Raw genomic sequence first — 18,282 nt, 5'->3', positions numbered from 1 at the left:
GTGTATTCCAACAAATTACACACAGTCCCTAAACAAAAGAGAAAGAATGAAATCCTTTTTAGTGCCAGAATGCCACAATCATGTTGAAATCCAAATTCAGAGAAAAGCCCTTCACCAAACTGTGCTGAGAGCTATTCTGCTGTACATCACAGGTACAGCATCCCTGACCCTGTTCCGGCTCAAAGCTCACGGTTAGTGTCGTGGAGCTTTAGGACTAGTGTATTTTAACGTGACCCTGAGATGTATTAAATACATTTCTTTTTTTTTAATAAATTAATTTTTTATTGGTGTTCAATTTACCAACATACAGAATAACACCCAGTGCTCATCCCGTCAAGTGTCCCCCTCAGTGCCCGTCACCCATTCACCCCCACCCCCCGCCCTCCTCCCCTTCCGCCACCCCTAGTTCGTTTCCCAGAGTTAGGAGTCTTTATGTTCTGTCTCCCTTTCTGATATTTCCCACACATTTCTTCTCCCTTCCCTTTAAATACATTTCTAACAAGAAAGGTTTGACCTTTTCTGACCACCCGATCAAGGAAATGAGAGGAAGACACTAGTGAGATTGGTACAGTCCAGACTGACATTCACTCCCAGTTTTAACTCAAAAGTAAAACAAAGCAGCAATCAAGAAGAGTTATTTGTGCATCTGAGAGTACACCCCAATGCAGGTGTGGGTGAGTGGTCGGGGGAGAGCAGCATCATTAGCCGTTAGCCGGCAGCAAGGGTCCATAAAACTGCTCAAGTCAGGAGGTCCTGACAGATGATACTGAAGGAAGGGGAGGGGAACTGACACCTATTCCACTCCCCTCTGTTCCAGGAGCACGTGATATCCTGGTGCGTTCATAGTTTCATCTACTCCCACAGACACCCACATCTTTCAGAGTCTGAGGCTCAAAGAGGTCATGCAGCTTTCACCAGTATATTCTAGAGAACTCGAGTGCTAAGGCTTTAACAACTCCAGGAGAGATTCCAAGCAAGCCTGGAATCTTGAGGTCAAACCAAGATTGATCACAAATTTTGCTAGCAGTACCTGGATGGTATCTGCTAAAGTTGGTGTTAGGTCATTATAAAACTCTCTTCAGGTCCATACCTCTAAGTTCAATAGAGTTTAAAATATTTCCAAAAGGGAGGCATGTGGATGGGAAGGATGAGTTGCTCCAGATCTGAAGCAGGCTTTTAAAATTTTGCTGGTAGTAAGTTGCAGTGATGAAGGTTGAGTGGCAGCTTTGGGTTTCAACACTGTAGCTACTGATGTCCAAAAGGTTCCTGATTGGGGGAGAAAAGTATTTCGGGAAATGTGGGACATGACTCCACCTTAAGGGAGTTCTTTTGGCTAGCCCTGAGGAAGGGCACATGTGTAGCCAAGGTCTATATGAGAAAAAAAATGGCTGATAGAAATGATTAAAGCACTCAGTGCTCAGAACGAATGCCCTCAAGCTAGCTTAAATAGGGAGGAGAGGGCACTTATCTTAAGGAAATAGAGATTTCTCATGGAATCCAAGGGCAGACGTATCTAGGCCTCATGGGGAAGAGGAAACAGTAAAACCATCAGGAATCTTCTCTGTCTCTCCTTTAGCATAGCTTCCTCAGTTTCTCTTGCACATGGTTCAACAGGGCTGCCACCAGATGACACCTTCAGTCCCAAAGTCTACACAATTGCTTGTAGTCTTTTTCTTTGAAACAAACAATTATTTCCCAGGGAGATGAAGAGACAAATCAAAAACAAAACCAGAATCCTGGCTTTCTGGAAAGGTATTGCTTCTCCCTGTTTCAACCTCTTTTTACCAGAGAACAAAGAGAAAGGAGTGGGAAACGCAATACAACCTCACCTCTGGGGGACGGCATGAGCTGCATTGATGAAGGACAGGCACCTTCCTGAGTTACAGGATAGATTCAAATGGCTTTCACTCTCTTACCCTGTGTAGACAATAATACGTGCTTGAAGGATTCTGGGACAGAGGCATTCCTTGTATGTGCTCTATTTTGGGTGGATTGTTTTACGGTTTTAGAAACTCACTTGAGTGATCCTACATTCCGAGTTTTATCCTTCCCATCTATATGGAATCTCCTCTTCACCCATCTTCTATATTCTGGGCTCCCTGCCTTGACAGATAGGCTTTATTTAGCTTTAAATAGCATTTTTTTTCTGGGTGCTGAGAGATCAAGTTATATTCAGCAATTTTAGCTAATGTTCTTCTTGGACAGTTTACAGAAGTAAATTTAGAATTTTTTTTACTAATAGAAAAATTAACTAATAATTTTTTAAAGAAAATAAAAACCAAAGAAAAAGAAAAACCAGTATTTGATCCAAAACATCATTGAAAAGATCAAAACAAAGAGGAATAGATCTCCAAAAAGTTGAGACCTGTCCCCAAAACCTTTTGTTTCTAAAAAAGCAGGACCCATCTATTTGCTGTCTACAAGAGACTCATTTTAGACAGAAGGACACCTACAACCTGAAAATAAAAGGTTGGAGAACCATTTACCATTCAAATGGTTCTCAAAATATACCCTAAAAACTATAGAACACTTCTGAAAGAAATTGAGGAAGACACAAAGAGATGGAAAAATATTCCATGCTCATGGATTGGCAGAATTAATATTGTGAAAATGTCAATGTTACCCAGGGCAATTTACACGTATAATGCAATCCCTATCAAAATACCATGGACTTTCTTCAGAGACTTAGAACAAGTTATTTTAAGATTTGTGTGGAATCAGAAAAGACCCCGAACAGCCAGGGGAATTTTAAAAAAGAAAACCATATCTGGGGGCATCACAATGCCAGATTTCAGGTTGTACTACAAAGCTGTGGTCATCAAGACAGTGCGGTACTGGCACAAAAACAGACACATAGATCAATGGAACAGAACAGAGAACCCAGAAGTGGACCCTGAACTTTATGGTCAACTAATATACGATAAAGGAGGAAAGACGATCCACTGGAAGAAAGACAGTCTCTTCAATAAATGGTGCTGGGAAAATTGGACATCCACATGCAGAAGAATGAAACTGGACCACTCTCTAGCACCATACACAAAGATAAACACAAAATAGATGAAAGATCTAAATGTGAGACAAGATTCCATCAAAATCCCAGAGGAGAACTCAGGCAACACCCTTTTTGAACTTGGCCACAGTAACCGGAGAAGGACAAACAGTGTATGTTCTCATTCATTTGGGGAATATGAATAATAGTGAAAGGGAATATAAGGGAAGGGAGAAGAAATGTGTGAGAAATATCAGAAAGGGAGACAAAACATAAAGACTTCTAACTCTGGGAAATGAACTAGGGGTGGTGGAGGGGGAGGAGGGCGGGGGTGGGGGTGAATGGGTGACGGGCACTGAGGGGGACACTTGACGGGATGAGCACTGGGTGTTATTCTGTATGTTGGTAAATTGAACACCAATAAAAATTAATTTATAAAAAAAAAGGAAATAAAGAAGAAAAAGCATCTATAAAAAAAAAAAACTATCTAAATATAATGTGTGTCTCCATTTCCAAGTTACCAGAAAAGGCAATCTGATACTACTTGAGTCTCACTTCACCTCTTGACCAGGGTCATAGTAGCCCACTTGTGAGTTGGAGCATAAATCTCCAAAGGAGCACTGACCTATGTATATAGGACTAAAAGAATTAAAAGGCAATTAACTTTCTAATAATGGCAAACAGATAGTTAAGAGATTTCAGAAGAGCTCTGAAACCTCAAAGCAGAGATACCAAAATGTGCAAGACAGGGCACGTTGAGGCCTAAATTAAAGACTTGTTTGTTTTTATTATAAAATGGAAAAGTCAAAGCTAGAATAAACAGTGATAGTTAAGTTCAGGTGATATTTAATGGGAAAAGGTACTTCCACTTCATATGGCTGTATTTGGTCATTGCTCTGTATTTCCAATTAAATTCTTTATGGAAATATTAACTAGTTGATTTGTTCCATTGTCTAAATAAAGTGCTATATATACATAGAAAAAGCAAAATCTACTGCACCATGTATTGAACATCTTGAGGATCAGGTAACAAACCTGAGGAAAGCCTAGTGCAGTGCCTCCTGCTGTTCAGTAGACGTGTGACCTCTCTTCCCATTTGGTGAATCCTCCATCCTGTGGGTCCTAGAGGAGGCAATGCTAGCTATTCTCGCCGTGATGATCTTCACAGCCATTCCAGAGTGACTTGAGAGCCACTGATGAAGGAACTAGACGGGAGAGATCGTCATTCTGAGGGTAGCAGAGGCTGCAGTTGCAATCCTGACTTGCTGGTATGGGAGTGGCAACAGTACAGATAGTGACACTAGTGCCCAGTAGCAGTGGCAGCCATTTCCTTACCCAAGAACTTTTTCTAAAACACAGTTTTATCGAGATCTAATTCACAAACCATACAACTCATCTACTTAAAAGTGTACAATTCATTAGTATATTCACAGAGTTGAGCAACCATCACCATAGTCAATTTTAGAACATTCTCATCATCCCCAAAATGCACCCTACGCTCCTTAAGCATCATTCTCCAATTCTCTCTTCATCTACCTTGCAGTTCTAGGCAACCACTAACCAACTTTCCATCTCTCAAATTTGCCTCTTCTGGACATTTCAAAAATGTGGAAACATACAATATACAAAATGTCGATCTTCTTTCTCTAAGTATATTCTCTTCAGGGTTCATCCGTGATACAGCATGAATCATTACTTCACTTCTTTTTATGGCCAAATAATATCCCATGTATAAATATATCATATTTTCTTTATCCATTCATTAGTTGGTGGACATTTCAGTCATTTCCACTTTTTGGCTATAATGAATGCGCTGCTATGAACACTTGTGAACAAGCATTTATGTGGACAGATCTGTTCACTTCTCTTGGGTATATACCTAAGAGTGGAACTGCTGGGTCATATGGTAACTCTATGTTTAACTGCTATAGAAACTACCAGATTGTTTTCCAAAGCAGTTGTAACATTTTACATTCCCACCAGTGGTGTATGAGGGTTCTGATTTTTCTCCATCTTCACCGAAACTTACTATTGTCTTTTTTGGTTAGAGTCACCATAGTAGCTGTGAAATGGTAACTTGTGGGTTTGATTTGCATTTCCCCCGTGGCTAATGATATCGAACACTTTTTTCATGTGCTCACTGGACATTTGTCTCTTTGGCAAACTGTCTATTCAGATCCTTTGCTCTTTTTAATATTGGCTTGTCTTTTTATAATTGAGTTGTACAGTTCACCAGACCAGTTTTGAGGCAAGGTTTTAATGGTTGTTACTGGCTACCTAAACCCTCTTTTCCAGACTTCTCATGATTCTTGGAACTACCAATATTTTGGGAATAGTCATTTTGTGTGTAAATTGATCACAGTTAGCTGCTATTACAACTCAAAACCTGATGGATGCAGATTCTGGAACCCAAGGCAGCTCCCTTCACCCAGAAAAAAATCACTTACATAAGACTTCACTGGCAAATGGGAAGCTGTTCAGAGGCAGTGTTGTTACTAAAGCCTGGGTTTCTGAATTTGTGATTCTCGACTCTTAAGCTAGGCAAACTCAGTTCAATGGAACTTGTGGGATTGATAGGTGGAAACTCTGGCAGTTGGAGCAGCAGGAAAGAACTGAAGCAGAGAGAAATGGAAAGAAAAACTCGAGAGATGATTGCCATTTCTTGTCATTCCACTCTGTGATTAAGTAGACCTTTGATTCTTGCAAGTTATTCAGATGCTAAGGCCCTGATTTTCTGCCGTTGGCCATCCTCTCTCTACCTTGGTCCTACAGCTACAGAGGCTGTGTGACCCTGCATCTCCTGTCAACCTGGGTTGGTATCCAGGGATTTTCCTGCAAAGGGTCGAGTACATAAATGGAGTAGGAGTCCTAATTCTACCCACTGATTTAACTACGCATTTCGTTACCAGGCAATCTTAGTTCAAATGTCAACACTGCCAACTTTATATATGCTTTCTCCTCACCCTTCCTTTGTATCCTGGATTCTCTGAGTAAATAAGAATATCCCTCCCTCCCAGAGTTATGAGTGATGTGAGGCCGAGAGCTCAGAGAAAGCTGTTTTCTGCAGCGTTCAAGGTAATATCTTTTGCTCACTCCTCTGAGCAGAACAGAGGAGGAACAGCTGAGCTCCAGTGGGCTGTTGGTATCCTCTCACTCCTAAGCACCCACTCCCCCCTTTCTGATGCCCCTTTCTCCCAGGAGAGTATCTTAGGTCCTATGTTTGAAGGGATTTTGTTCAAAAGGGAATCCAATCTAAAACAGATGCTGATAGGTTTCAATTTTTAACCCTCTCAAAGGCATTAGCATTTCTGTCCTTAATTTCTCCCTTTGGCCTGCATTTTGCCAAATTCAAAGACCACTCGTGACCTCTCCTTCTCTGTGCTCTTGTCTTGGCACCCAAGAACAAAATGATTTTTCATTTAAGACTATGACGGTATGAGTGTTGATCTGAGGCCCTGGGATGACATGTTTTGGGGTGAGTGCCAACCACTTGTTCATTCGACAACCATTGTGAAGTACCTACTGTGTGCCAGCCCCTGTGTTGTAGCCACTAAAGATGCAGCATAGAATCGAAGCAAGGCCCCCGCCCTCAGGGAGTTTCCACTCTAGTGGTGGTAATAAACCATGAATAAACAAATAAAAACCCCCCACCATTTCAGACACTGATAAGTGCTCTGAAGAGCAATCTGAAATAGTGAATAATGTGAGTGAAAGAAGAGAGCCTGAGGGGCAGAGTGGTTGAGGAAAGTCTCTTTAAGAGTGACATTTGTACTGACACCTGCAGAGTAGACCTGGGGAAGAAGCACCAGGGAGAGAAAACAGCAAGCCAAGGACATGGATGCAGGAACAGGCCAAGCATGATGCAGGTTCTGAAAGAAGCCAGCAGGGCCGGAATGTAGTGAACATAGCAGAATGGGGTGAGATGAGCTGCAAGGGGCAAGCAGGCCAGGTAGGGCCTGGAAACCCTATGCAGCACTTAGCACACAGGGGTTAAGTGTCTTGTACCAAGTCACAAGGCAGGTAAATGGCAGAGTTCAGGATGATAATCCAGGTCTTTCCAATCCTATCAGGTGTTTTTGCATTATAAACCTCGTTTAAGCCCAAAATGGTGCTGGATGAGGAAAGGATTTATTAAAGCTTTTCTTGTAGATCCAAAAACTCTAAGAGGAGACAAAGACCACAATGGTCTCACTCTTCTCCTCATTCTTTCTTGAAAACAAACACTAGATATGAAAATTCCAAAGTGTACCATGCTAAATCCAATACAAATTCTTTTAAACAAAGGATCTGAATTTTATAGATATTATAGTAAATACCTATTGAACATTTATCATATGATCCCACAGAGCACGCAGAGAAGTTATTTTGGTGTTGCTGTGTTTGACCTTATGAAAACTCAATCACACAAGATTGCCTAACACCTATTTTTAAATGTAAGATCTACTCTCCTTATTACACACAAGGAAACCCAATATGCTAAGGTGCTGGTCAGGATTAGCTACTACGTAGATTCTCTGGGTCTTTTCTGCTTTGCTTTTAAAATTAGAAGCAAAGTGAAATAATTATTTTTTAAAGTACTTTCACACTCAAGAAAGAAAAATTGGCTAATAAAGACCAGATGTGTGTATACTGTTGAGGTGAGCACTGAACTCATGAGAGTTCTAGCACTGGCTGTTATTAGACTAGGGTTAGAAGCCCAGCGCACTTTCCAGCTGTCTGACATTAGATAAATTACTCAGTATTGCTAAGCCTCTCTTTTCTCTTCCATAAAACAGAGATGAAAACAATGCCTATATTACAGAGTTATTGTGAAAAATAACTCAAAATAACAAGTGACAGTGCAAGGAATAGGCTCACTATTCTTTGAGTAAATATTGGTTTCGCTTCCTTTCTCTGGATCTCTGTTCACTCATCAGAAACAGAAGTCAGGGGAATGATGCTAAGGCCCCTTCCAGGATAAGTGCCATCAGCAGCCAGGCTTTCCTGCCAGACTTGGACCGCAGGACAGCGAAACCTTTTTCTGCAGGCAGAGAAAGGCTAATCAGATGGACCCAGAAAATGAGACAAAACTCACAGGGAAATGAGCAAGGAAGCTTCAGGGACTGACACTTGATGGGCTGGGGTCCTACCAGACCCCCCACTTCAGTCCCCCAGGCCCAATTCATTTTACTAATGAATTCACTTCAACTAATTACAGGTGAGATTATTTGTTTACTTTCTGCTCTCCCCAGAAACTAAACTCTAAAGATTAGGAATTCTGTTTTGTTCACTCACTCTGTGTGGGTCCCCAATAAATATCTGTTGAATGAGTGAGCCTCTTTTGTTATAGTAGGTACATCTCTGAAGTTGAAGGTGTCATGAGCTTCTCCTAAGGCATTGCTGCCTCGGCATCCCTTTTGCTTGGCTAAGTGACCTGCGGGAGCCTTCCACTGACACCAGCCTCCCTCATGCTAGCACATGCCCTGGGTAACAGTCTGAAGAGTCACATGCCATTAGAAGTTCCTGACATAACTTCCCTAACAGTTCTTGTGGTCAATCATCTCCCCCACCCTCAATGCCTCTCCGTTGTGTCTTAAATAAGACCCCCATGGAGCTTACCAAAACTTCACTCACTCCACTCATTTTAGTTTGAATTGACTGATCTAGCCTTAGCCCAGGGACCCCCAAAGTCCTCCACTCATGGACCCTAGTAAAGGCTTGTGTCCCAGGTCTTGATGTCCTCTATGTTCGCACTCTGCCTTGACCTCCCAGTGTGGCCCCCAGTGGCAATGTCCTGTACTTCCTCTAGGACTTGTGAGTAATAAAGTGCTCTATGGTGGTTTCTCTTGTGGTCTTTTGTCAAACTATGGATCACTATCTGGCACCCTATGCTCCACTTAGCAAATGTTAATTTAACAAAGTTATAGCAGAAGGAAATTAATTTTAAAAATCAACAATTTTAAGTACCTTAGTGAAATCAGCCATTAAGAGGAAATTTGTGGTGAATGTAAATTTGTTTAGCATGTGAATTTTTTTTTAAAAGGAAGCATAATCAAACTAAAAAAAAAAAAAAAAAAAAAAACGACATATTAATGGCTCCCAAAGAAGGTTTTGAGCATTCGGTTTGGTAGATGACCGTAGCATCAATTAATCTTCCCACATATCTTGGACTTTATTAGATTAGGATGTGGAATTTTGGAACTGAATACACACTCCAGTTGCCTTAATAGAGGACTTTTCCCTGGACAAAAAGCAAAGCCTATTCTGATCCTCCCATCTATGATCTGGCTCAAGGGTCAGTCTAGAGGAGGCTTTCCAACAAGTCACAGAAGGTGGGAATGATGACCGCAGACATCCTAATTGAACAATCCCTCAGTACTTTTCACTGTCCCCTCCGAACTACTGTGTTTCCAGAGTCACTGGACATTGTCAATTCCTGGTAAATGAATAGCACCCCAAATCTCCCTAATCTAACAGGCTCAACATCCCAACTAAATTTGCTTCTCACAGGAGTCTGGATGATTTGACATTCACTTGCTTATTCATTTATTCAGTTATTCATGCCATTCACTTATTCATTGGACAAATATTCTCAGTCCTGGCAATCTTGAGTGCTTCTAGAGGAGAAAAAGACAGCTTAGACAGACCGGCAATTAGCAGCACAAGAGCTGGAACAAGGAGCTAACTACATACTGTGCCTGAAATATCTTTCTGCCCAGCTGCTGTATTACCTCCGTAAAACCCTTCTAGATCTAAGTTTAAGAAGAATTTATGTCTTGGGCACCTGGGTGGCTCAGTCAGCTAAGTGTGAGCTTTGGCTCAGGTAATGATCCCGGGGTCCTGGGACTGAGCACCACACCAGGCTCGCTGCTCAGCAGGGAGTCTGCTTCTCCCTCTGCCTCCCCACCACTCATGCTTGCTCTCTCTCAAATGAGTAAGTAAAATCTTTTTTAAAAAGAAGAATTTATATCTTTACTCCTTTGTTAAAATCCTTAGTGTAGTGCTTATGACATTATGTTGAAGCTAACTGCTTCCCTGTGCCAGACTGAGCTCCTTGGGAGAAGCAACTGTGTCACCCAGTCACCTTTATGCTCCTGGAGCCTAGCACATGGCCTGGCATAAACAACTTCGGGAGCAGTTCTATGGATTCCAGTGAAGCAAATGGATGACTAGGTATTTTAAGGCTTACATTGTCTAATAATACAGTAGCCACTAGCCACATGTGGCTTTTGAGTATTTGAAATGTATCTGCAACGGAGGAATCAAGACACACTGAACAGTAAAATACACATCAAATTTCAAAGACTTAGCATATAAACATTTTAAAAATCCCATTAATATTTTTATGTTGATTACATATTGAAATCATAATACTTTGGGTTAAAGAAAATAAAATATTAAAATTAATTTCACCTGTATCTTTTTACTTCTTTTAATGTGGCTATTAGGAAATTTTAAATTACATATGTGGCTCACATTATTACATTTCTATTGGATAATGCTGGACTAAACCAAAAATTACTCTTTCAGGTACAAACCACATCCAGTCTCTTATACCTGGTTCTCTAAGTTTTCTTGGTAGAAGAGGAGTTTGGTTATATTGTCTGAATTGAGTCTTCATTAAACCTAGGTTCAGAATATACAGGAAATACAAGACACATTTCTTTTTGCGAAATTCTGTAGTCAATATATCCCACACATTAATAGGTACGTTGTTTAAAAAAAAATCCAACTCTTGCTGTATACCTATATGAGTCAAACTCTATCCAAGGGCATGTAATACCCATGCAGCCAACATATAAATAGCTCTTCAGTTTTTGGCTCTCCCTCAGTCTCTGGCATCCTGAGCAGTCACCCCTCCCATCTCAGCTCTTTCCAGTGACCTCAAAAGAGCGTTGGCTCAAATAACACACTTGTCAAAACACCTGGGTAAGCACAGCAGTGAGAGACAGCATATAAATAGATATATGGAAACAGAGTGCTCTGTACTAATAACAAAAACCCCTTACCAACTCCCTTCACCTTCCAGAAGTTTTGTTTCTTACAATGATTAGTTAAATGCACATGTCGCTAACAATTTTAATCCTATCAGCTTGGACAGACCTATTTTATACAGGCACTGACGAACTGCAATTTAAGATGATTTTTAAGTCGTGGGTAGTGCTGTGGCAAAAACCCTCTGTGCTTAAACAGAGAAATTAAAATTGAACAACAGAAAATGTTCTAAAGCAAAAATACTGAAAAATGTCCAAGTGATCTGTCAGAAAGACTTAAAAAAGTCAGGCTTCACTGGTCTCCAGTCAGAAAAATGCAAAAATAATGAGCGCCTATTTACATATTTCCCTCCGCATAGACCATACCTTTGGAACATTTAGCACCGCGTTTGGCACCAGTCTGTGTTCAATAAATATGATTAATGAATGTATAGGCCCTTACTATTTAGTGAAATACTGCAATCACAATGTTTTTCTTGTTTGTTTTAAACCTTGAGTGATATGTGGACCAAATACCACTTCCTGTTTTAATGAGAATAAAATGTGAAGTCTTTACAATGGCCTATAAAGCCCTACCCAATCTGCAACCCACCTACCTTCTAGATTCATCTCCCAACGCTCTCCCCCTTATCTACTCTGTACCGGCAAGCTGATCTAGTGTCCTCAAACAAGCCACACATATTCCTGCCTCCCTTCTCCTAGAACATTCACTCCTTCATTCTCTGCTCATATGTCACCTTATCAGAGAGGCCTTCTTCACCAACTTCTCCAAAACAGCATAACCCTGACCTGCTGTATTTGTCCTCATATCACTTATTGTCATCTGGCATATTATATATTTATTTGTTTGTCTCCCCAAACTGGGAAGTCACTCCCAGGAAGGTAGAAACTTTGTCCTTTTGTTCACTGCTATATCCTATGTGCCTAGAAAGTGTCTGGCACACAGTAGTTCAATACATATCTGTTGAATGAATAAACTAATGAACATTAGATTGGAGCTCAGGCACCTGGGTCTAGTCCCAATTCCACCACTAAAAATTTGTGTGACTTTGAACAAATGTCCCCTGACATTCAGTTTCTGAATCTGCAAGAAAACTAGCTGGGAAAAGAGGTTTCTAAAGTTTCCCCCAGCTCTGAAATCCTGTGGATTTTATAGAGCTGCTTTCTACATCTAACTTTTGTATGAAGTTTTAGCAACACAAAAATCCTTTTCTGATATCCACCAATTATTCGCTCTCTAGGCACATCATTACGATTGAATACCCTGCTCCAGAGACCCCTGATGAAATCTTCCCTAGTCCTTCCAGGCAGGATGGATCCCAGGACTTTATTCCTACTTTGAGGTACTTCACACAGACCTTTTTTTCCTTTAATCTCTTATAACAGTTCATGACATAATTATATTTTTCTGTTTCTCCAATGAGAATGTGAACACCTTGTGACAGGAATCGATTCTTAGTAATTTTTGTATCCCTGGCACCTTGCATGGTCCATGGCAATTAGTAGGCATTCCATGAATATATAGGGAATGAATGAATATAGGAATGCACAAGTGAAATAGGATCATTACTCGTATTAAAAACTGAGACAATCATTCTTACCTCATTGATGAAGGTAGGCAGAAGGTAAAGCTTGGCTGCCAATGATGGTTCATTCGAAGGGAGGTAAGAAACAAAAACCTATTGGGAATTTACTAAAGGGAAGTACTCTTACACATATTCACATAAGTTTATTTAATCCTGTGACAACCTTATAAATTAGGAATTATTACTACCATCTAACAGATGGCAAAATTGAGGCTCAGAGGGGAATTTGCCTATGATAGAATGGCTAATAGGATTCAAACTCAGGCTTCTTCATGCCATGTATCATACTCGTATCACTAAATGATATTATTGGAAAGATAGTTCTCTGATTCAGCATAAGCACTGGCATGTGTAATGGAAAGCTTTTCTGTACTAGAAAAGCATTTTTATAATTAAAGGGAATTTTTTCCGTGATTCAGAAAGGTGGCTATAGATAATTCCATATACCATCCCTGAAAGTGTAAAGAAAAGGTTTACAAGCAGATTACAGTTGTCTTTTGAATTTTTAAGTTTATTTTTCTTTTTTTATATAAAGATTTTATTTTATTCATGAAAGACACAGAGAGAGAGGCAGAGACATAGGCAGAGGGAGAAGCAGGCTCCATGCAGGGAGCCCAATGAGGAACTTGATCCCAGGACCCCGGGATCATGACCTAAGCCAAAGGCAGACACTCAACCACTGAGCCACTCATGTGCCCCAGTTTATTTTTTCTGACAATAAAATGCACTATCCACTATAGAAAAAACAAAAAATACATATAAATATTTTTTTTAAATTTTAGTCAACCATTACCCCATCACTTAGAGACAACCACTATTAACCTTTTTTACCTGTAAGGTTAATAAAGGTTACCATACCTTTATTATATTCTTTATTATGTTAACCTTTATTAACCTTTTATGAAACTTTATTAACCTTTTAATCCTTTTTCCAATATATATTTTATTTTACAGTGAGATTATTCTAAAGTATACAATGAACATTTTTTCATATTAATATACATAATTCCCATATTGTTAGAAATCTTAATTAGCATTTTAATAATGGCTTAGTAATATCATGTAAAGGAGATGCAATAATCAATCATCCTGTTACTATTAGGCCATATCCACTTATTTACTATTATGTGCCTCTTAGTTTAAAAAAAAAAAATCAGTTTTGGGATGCCTTAGTGGCTCAGTGGTTGAGCATCTGCCTTCAGCTCAGGGCATGAACCCAGGTCTAGGGATCAAGTCCCACATCGGGCTCCCTGTGAGGAGCCTGCTTCTCTCTCTATGTCTCTGCCTCTCTCTCTGTCTCTCATGATTTTTTTTTTTAAATTCTAAAAATTTTTTTTTGATCTGTTTGTAATTTAACTTCTGAGAATGGTTCCAACCTCCAAGAAAATGCAAACAACTTTTCCATTAAAAATAGGGTAAAACTCCCACTATGATGCAAAGAGATGACATTTAATAAGTTTTTCAAGGTAGAAGCTAGTTGGGAGTTGCACCGCTTTCACCTACAGTTAGGATGTCTCCTGCAAAGTTAGGGAGGTGCTCAAAGTCCAGCAGTGGCTTGGAGGAAGCAGACCCAGGCTCACCTCCAGGTTCTTACAATGACTTGCCTTATACCCTCAGTAAATTAAATAAAGCCTGTTTCCCCATCTATAACATAACCGTCACAACATAGTGTTCCTTGGAAGGTTTAAAATGAGAAACCATACATAAACACTCAGCACTAAGACTAGCAGAGAGTGAGTGGGCTCTCTTACAATTGTAAAACTTTGGTGGAAGAACCAAGAGGAAGGGGCAAAGAATGATGAGACAGCATTCTTACCTCCTATCCTTTAGAGAAGATTCCAAGTTCTCATCTCTAGCCTCAGAAGAAAAAAGGAACTTTAGGCCATATTTGTAAACTTACAACAAAATGGTTTGATCTCTGACACCTTGGGGTAGCAAAAAAGTGGAGGACGCCCAGTTCCCCTAGGAGGTCCTGCCCACTGACATGGCTCTACTTCTAGCTATGGTTCCCACCTCCTTTCCCCTGGCCCTCACCATGGTCCGATCCCTAGACATCTTTCTCTTTGCTACTGTCTCTCTGATCTGAGTCCTCCCAAAACCAACTTTCCAATCTGTTGTCAGTAATCCTTCCATAACTCCAGTCTGTTTTCCTAAATCTTTCTCACAAGCTTATTGATTTATTACCCACATCATCAAATCCAAATTTAAAAAGTGTGATGGTCTGTCCTACTCCATTCTCTCGTTTCCCTCACTCTACTAATTCTGACTCTTGCCCTGATGTCTACTTAACCATCTGTACTCAGGGCAGGCTGAAATTTACTGCAGACAAATCCTATCTTTACCTGAAGATCTTGACCTTGTCAAGAGGCAATGCAACCCTGATGTGGTGCTTTGAATCACTGTCAGCTGCTCACATTTTAGAGTAAATGAGTTTTCAAATTCTCTAGGTGGTAAATTTTGGTCGGGCAAAGATACAAGGATCCTAAACACCACGAAGGGGGAAAGGTTTTATAACCTTTATAGGCTGGGATTGACAGATTCCCGTTCTCAGCATTGCCCAGGAATCATAGGTCACTACTCTCTGTTCCGTTTCCCGGAGGTAGCTTCTCTCTTGCTTTTCCTTTCTGCATCTCCGGCTTGCTCCTTAAAGCTGAGGTCATGCCCACTTGTCAAGGCTGTCACAGATCTACGGTCTCCTCCAAGCTTCCACAGTATGCGAGGCCAGGCCTCCCTGCCCCTCTCATGTATTTAGCACACCGACTCATACTCCCCAGATTGCTCTCTGACTTCTTCCATAAAGTCCTTGAGGGCAGGTACTGTGCCTACTACTCCCCACTTGGCAGTTACTAGGTAAATATGTGAGCAACGTTCCAGACTTCTAAACTGAGCGACCGCTCACCTTCATCAGTGCCACCCTAGGGGCTACTTCACCTTCAGCCCCGCTGGCTTTGGCTGGAGGCAGCTGTAGCTTCGAGCAAGGGGGGGGGGCACTCTGAAATAGTGCACGGCCGCAGCCCACAAGGCCCGTCTACTGGTATTAATAGGTTGAGGAAAGGACATCACTGACAAAACAAAACAAAAAACCACCCCATATGCAAGGAGAATGTGTGAGAGTGGAAGCCGACCCGGGGAGGAGCGGACTCCTACCGTCGCTGTAGGGCCTGCAGGCGGGCAGGCAGGGACATGGAAGCGGGAGAGCCCTGTTTTTATACAGTATTACCTGATGTAATCACATTCCTTGAAGTGCTGGCATCTGGGGCCATGGGGGAAAGGGAGGGTCTCTAAGGACAGGGGTTATGGAAACTGCTGCTCTTCCCCAGTAAGTGGAGCTGCAGCCGCGAACCGCAGCCCTCCTACAGCTACCGGCCCCGGGGCCCGAGCGAGGTCCGCCGTCGGGGGCCCCGAGTGGGCCCCGAGTTGCCCCGGCCGCTGCGCGGAGGGGGGGCCGCGGGGCGCGCGGGGCGGGGGGCGCGCGGGGCTCCCCAGGCCCTGGGGCTGGCGCTGGGGCCGGGGCTGGGGCCGGGGCTGGGGCCGGGGCCCCGGCGAGGCGCGCGCACCTGGCGTCCGGCTCCTCCTCCTCCGACTCCTCCTCCGACTCGTCGCCCTCCGACCCCTCGAGGCTCGCGGGCCCGCGGGGGGCCTCCTCGTCGCGGTCCGCGCCGTCCGCGCCGCCGCCGCTCGCCATCGTGTTCCGCCGGGCCGGGGCCGGGACCGGGGCCGCGGCCGCCCGCGCCTGCTGTTGCCCTCCGCCTGCGTCTGGGCCGGCGGGCGCGCGGGCAGCTCGGGTTCCCGCCGGGGGCGGGCGCTCCCGGGCCTTAAATGGACGGCGTCCAGGTGCGGCCGCCCGGCTCCCCTCGCCCGGCCTGCCCCGGGGGTGAACGCGGCCGGCATCCCGCCCCCCCTCCCCCAGGGCCGCGCCGGCCGCACGCCCGGTGCCAGGCTGCCCGGCGGACCCCCGCCCCGCCGCTGTGCACGCGCTCCGCCAGGGCTGTTGCTTTCATCACCCTCCCAGCCCTGCGGCGGCCCGCCGAAGTGCAAGGCCGACCTTCTAGATCGGAAACTGAGGCCCAGGAAAGCCTGGGACGCTGGCTGGCTCAAGGTCCCTGCTTAGCATAGCGACCCAACGGGACCCAAAACCAGACCTGCCATTTTCAAGGGCCCAGTTTTCAACCATTGCTCGTTCCCTACTGGCTTTTATGTTTGCAAATCAATTAACAGTGTATTCTCTTAATCAGTGGCCTGCTGACTGTTCAGCCAGGACATTTTTAATCTCCCCTAAAAACCTTCAAAAGAAATAATTTCCCTCACGTTGGCCAAAGTCTAAGTTCTGTCTGAAATTCAGACCTTTGGTTGGATCATAGTATTGCCCCTGCTTAAAAACCCCTCAATGGCTTCTCTACGCTCAAGGACGAACACTGGAGAACAGCCTACATTTGTCTGGTTTCTTCTTTAGAAGTCAGAATTCCCAACATTCATCAAGTCACACCACTGTGCCTTAATTTACAGTTCCTTCTGCCTGAAAGGTTTTTCCCACGTTTATCGACCTGATAACTCTCCATTCAAGATCACCACCTTTCTCTGAAATGCCTAGGTTAATTACCCCTCTTTCAAGTTCCATTATCCTATATTCAAATTATGTTTGTGTCTTTTTCCCTCAGTACACTTTGTAAATTTGTTACTCATCTTTTTCCCCACCATCCCCATCTCTTACAAGCCCAGAAGCAAGCAAAGTACTTAGTGCATTAAGTATAGTCTTTTCATGAGGATGATTTTTTGGCTAGAATAGCCAACATTTATTTTTAATTACAGCAAATTCTATTCATGGAGTTGTTAAATATGATGAACATAGGTAGTATTCACCAGTTACAGTAGCTTGGATGTGTTGAGTCTGTAAGCAAAGAACTGCAGATAGTTCAGATACAGTACAGAAGTATCAGCTGGTGTGTATGAGAAGGAGAGAGGGGCCCAGTTTTCCAGGGTTCATTAAACCAGGTTCACCAAGTTATTATCTTAACATGAGCTAGGCTTATCCAACTAGTAATCCCAAATGACTGCTCACCTAGAACAAGAATTCAATCACAGTTATGGGAATCTGTTAAACACTAATCAAAACTACAGGCAGCCACTGTATATTCCTTCCATTTAACTCAACATTCCTTGGGAACACTAATTTAAAGTCAACAAGATTTATTTGCAAAGATCCTAGTTCATACTAATCCAAAATTTAGAACTGCAGTACAGATTACACATCTTTAACTTTCTAACGCTCCTTTCTTAACAATGCATGCAAATATATAGAAATGGCCAGATTAATAATAGAAAATAATTTATTATTCACCACACATGTAATTCAAACTGAAAATAATTTTAAAGTCTAAAAAATTCTCCATATATTAACAGCCCACTTATCTGACATACTTGGCTATCACAAGATAGGCTTCAGTGATTTAGAAATGGGTATATGTTTATTAAGTTCTTAATCTATGTGTCAGAGCAAGATAGCTAAAAAGTAACCTCAGTAAAATGGGGGGAAGGTGGCATGGCACTGAGCGCTGAGAAGACAGTGACAGTAGAAGAGTCCATACCACAGTCCATGAATGCTAGAGCTTTCTTAGGAAATGTCCCAATACTGCAGAAGCACCTACACATCCCTGAGAGCTACCACAGTATTACCACAGAGCAGTAGTAGGACTATGTTTTGTTGTTTTTAATGATTGGCAGAGTCCTCACTAGA

The 18,282-nt window shown here is 42.4% G+C and overlaps 1 protein-coding gene across 1 annotated transcript in view; it reads right to left on the bottom strand.

Annotated features, from left to right (window-relative positions):
* The window catches only part of CMYA5 (cardiomyopathy associated 5), an 88,010-nt gene extending 71,777 nt beyond the window's left edge, over nt 1-16,233 (bottom strand). Inside the window, exon 1 of the mRNA XM_055342226.1 lies at nt 16,106-16,233. Within this exon, the coding sequence (XP_055198201.1) occupies nt 16,106-16,233 (128 nt within the window). The remainder of the gene's footprint in view (nt 1-16,105) is intronic.
* Nucleotides 16,234-18,282: the final 2,049 nt, after the last annotated feature.

The sequence above is a fragment of the Nyctereutes procyonoides genome, unplaced genomic scaffold (genome assembly GCF_905146905.1).
Source record: "Nyctereutes procyonoides isolate TBG_1078 unplaced genomic scaffold, NYPRO_anot_genome, whole genome shotgun sequence".
Taxonomy (NCBI): Eukaryota; Metazoa; Chordata; class Mammalia; order Carnivora; family Canidae; genus Nyctereutes; species Nyctereutes procyonoides.
Note: the sequence above shows the minus strand (reverse complement) of the source record. Positions and strands in the feature narration are given on the sequence as shown.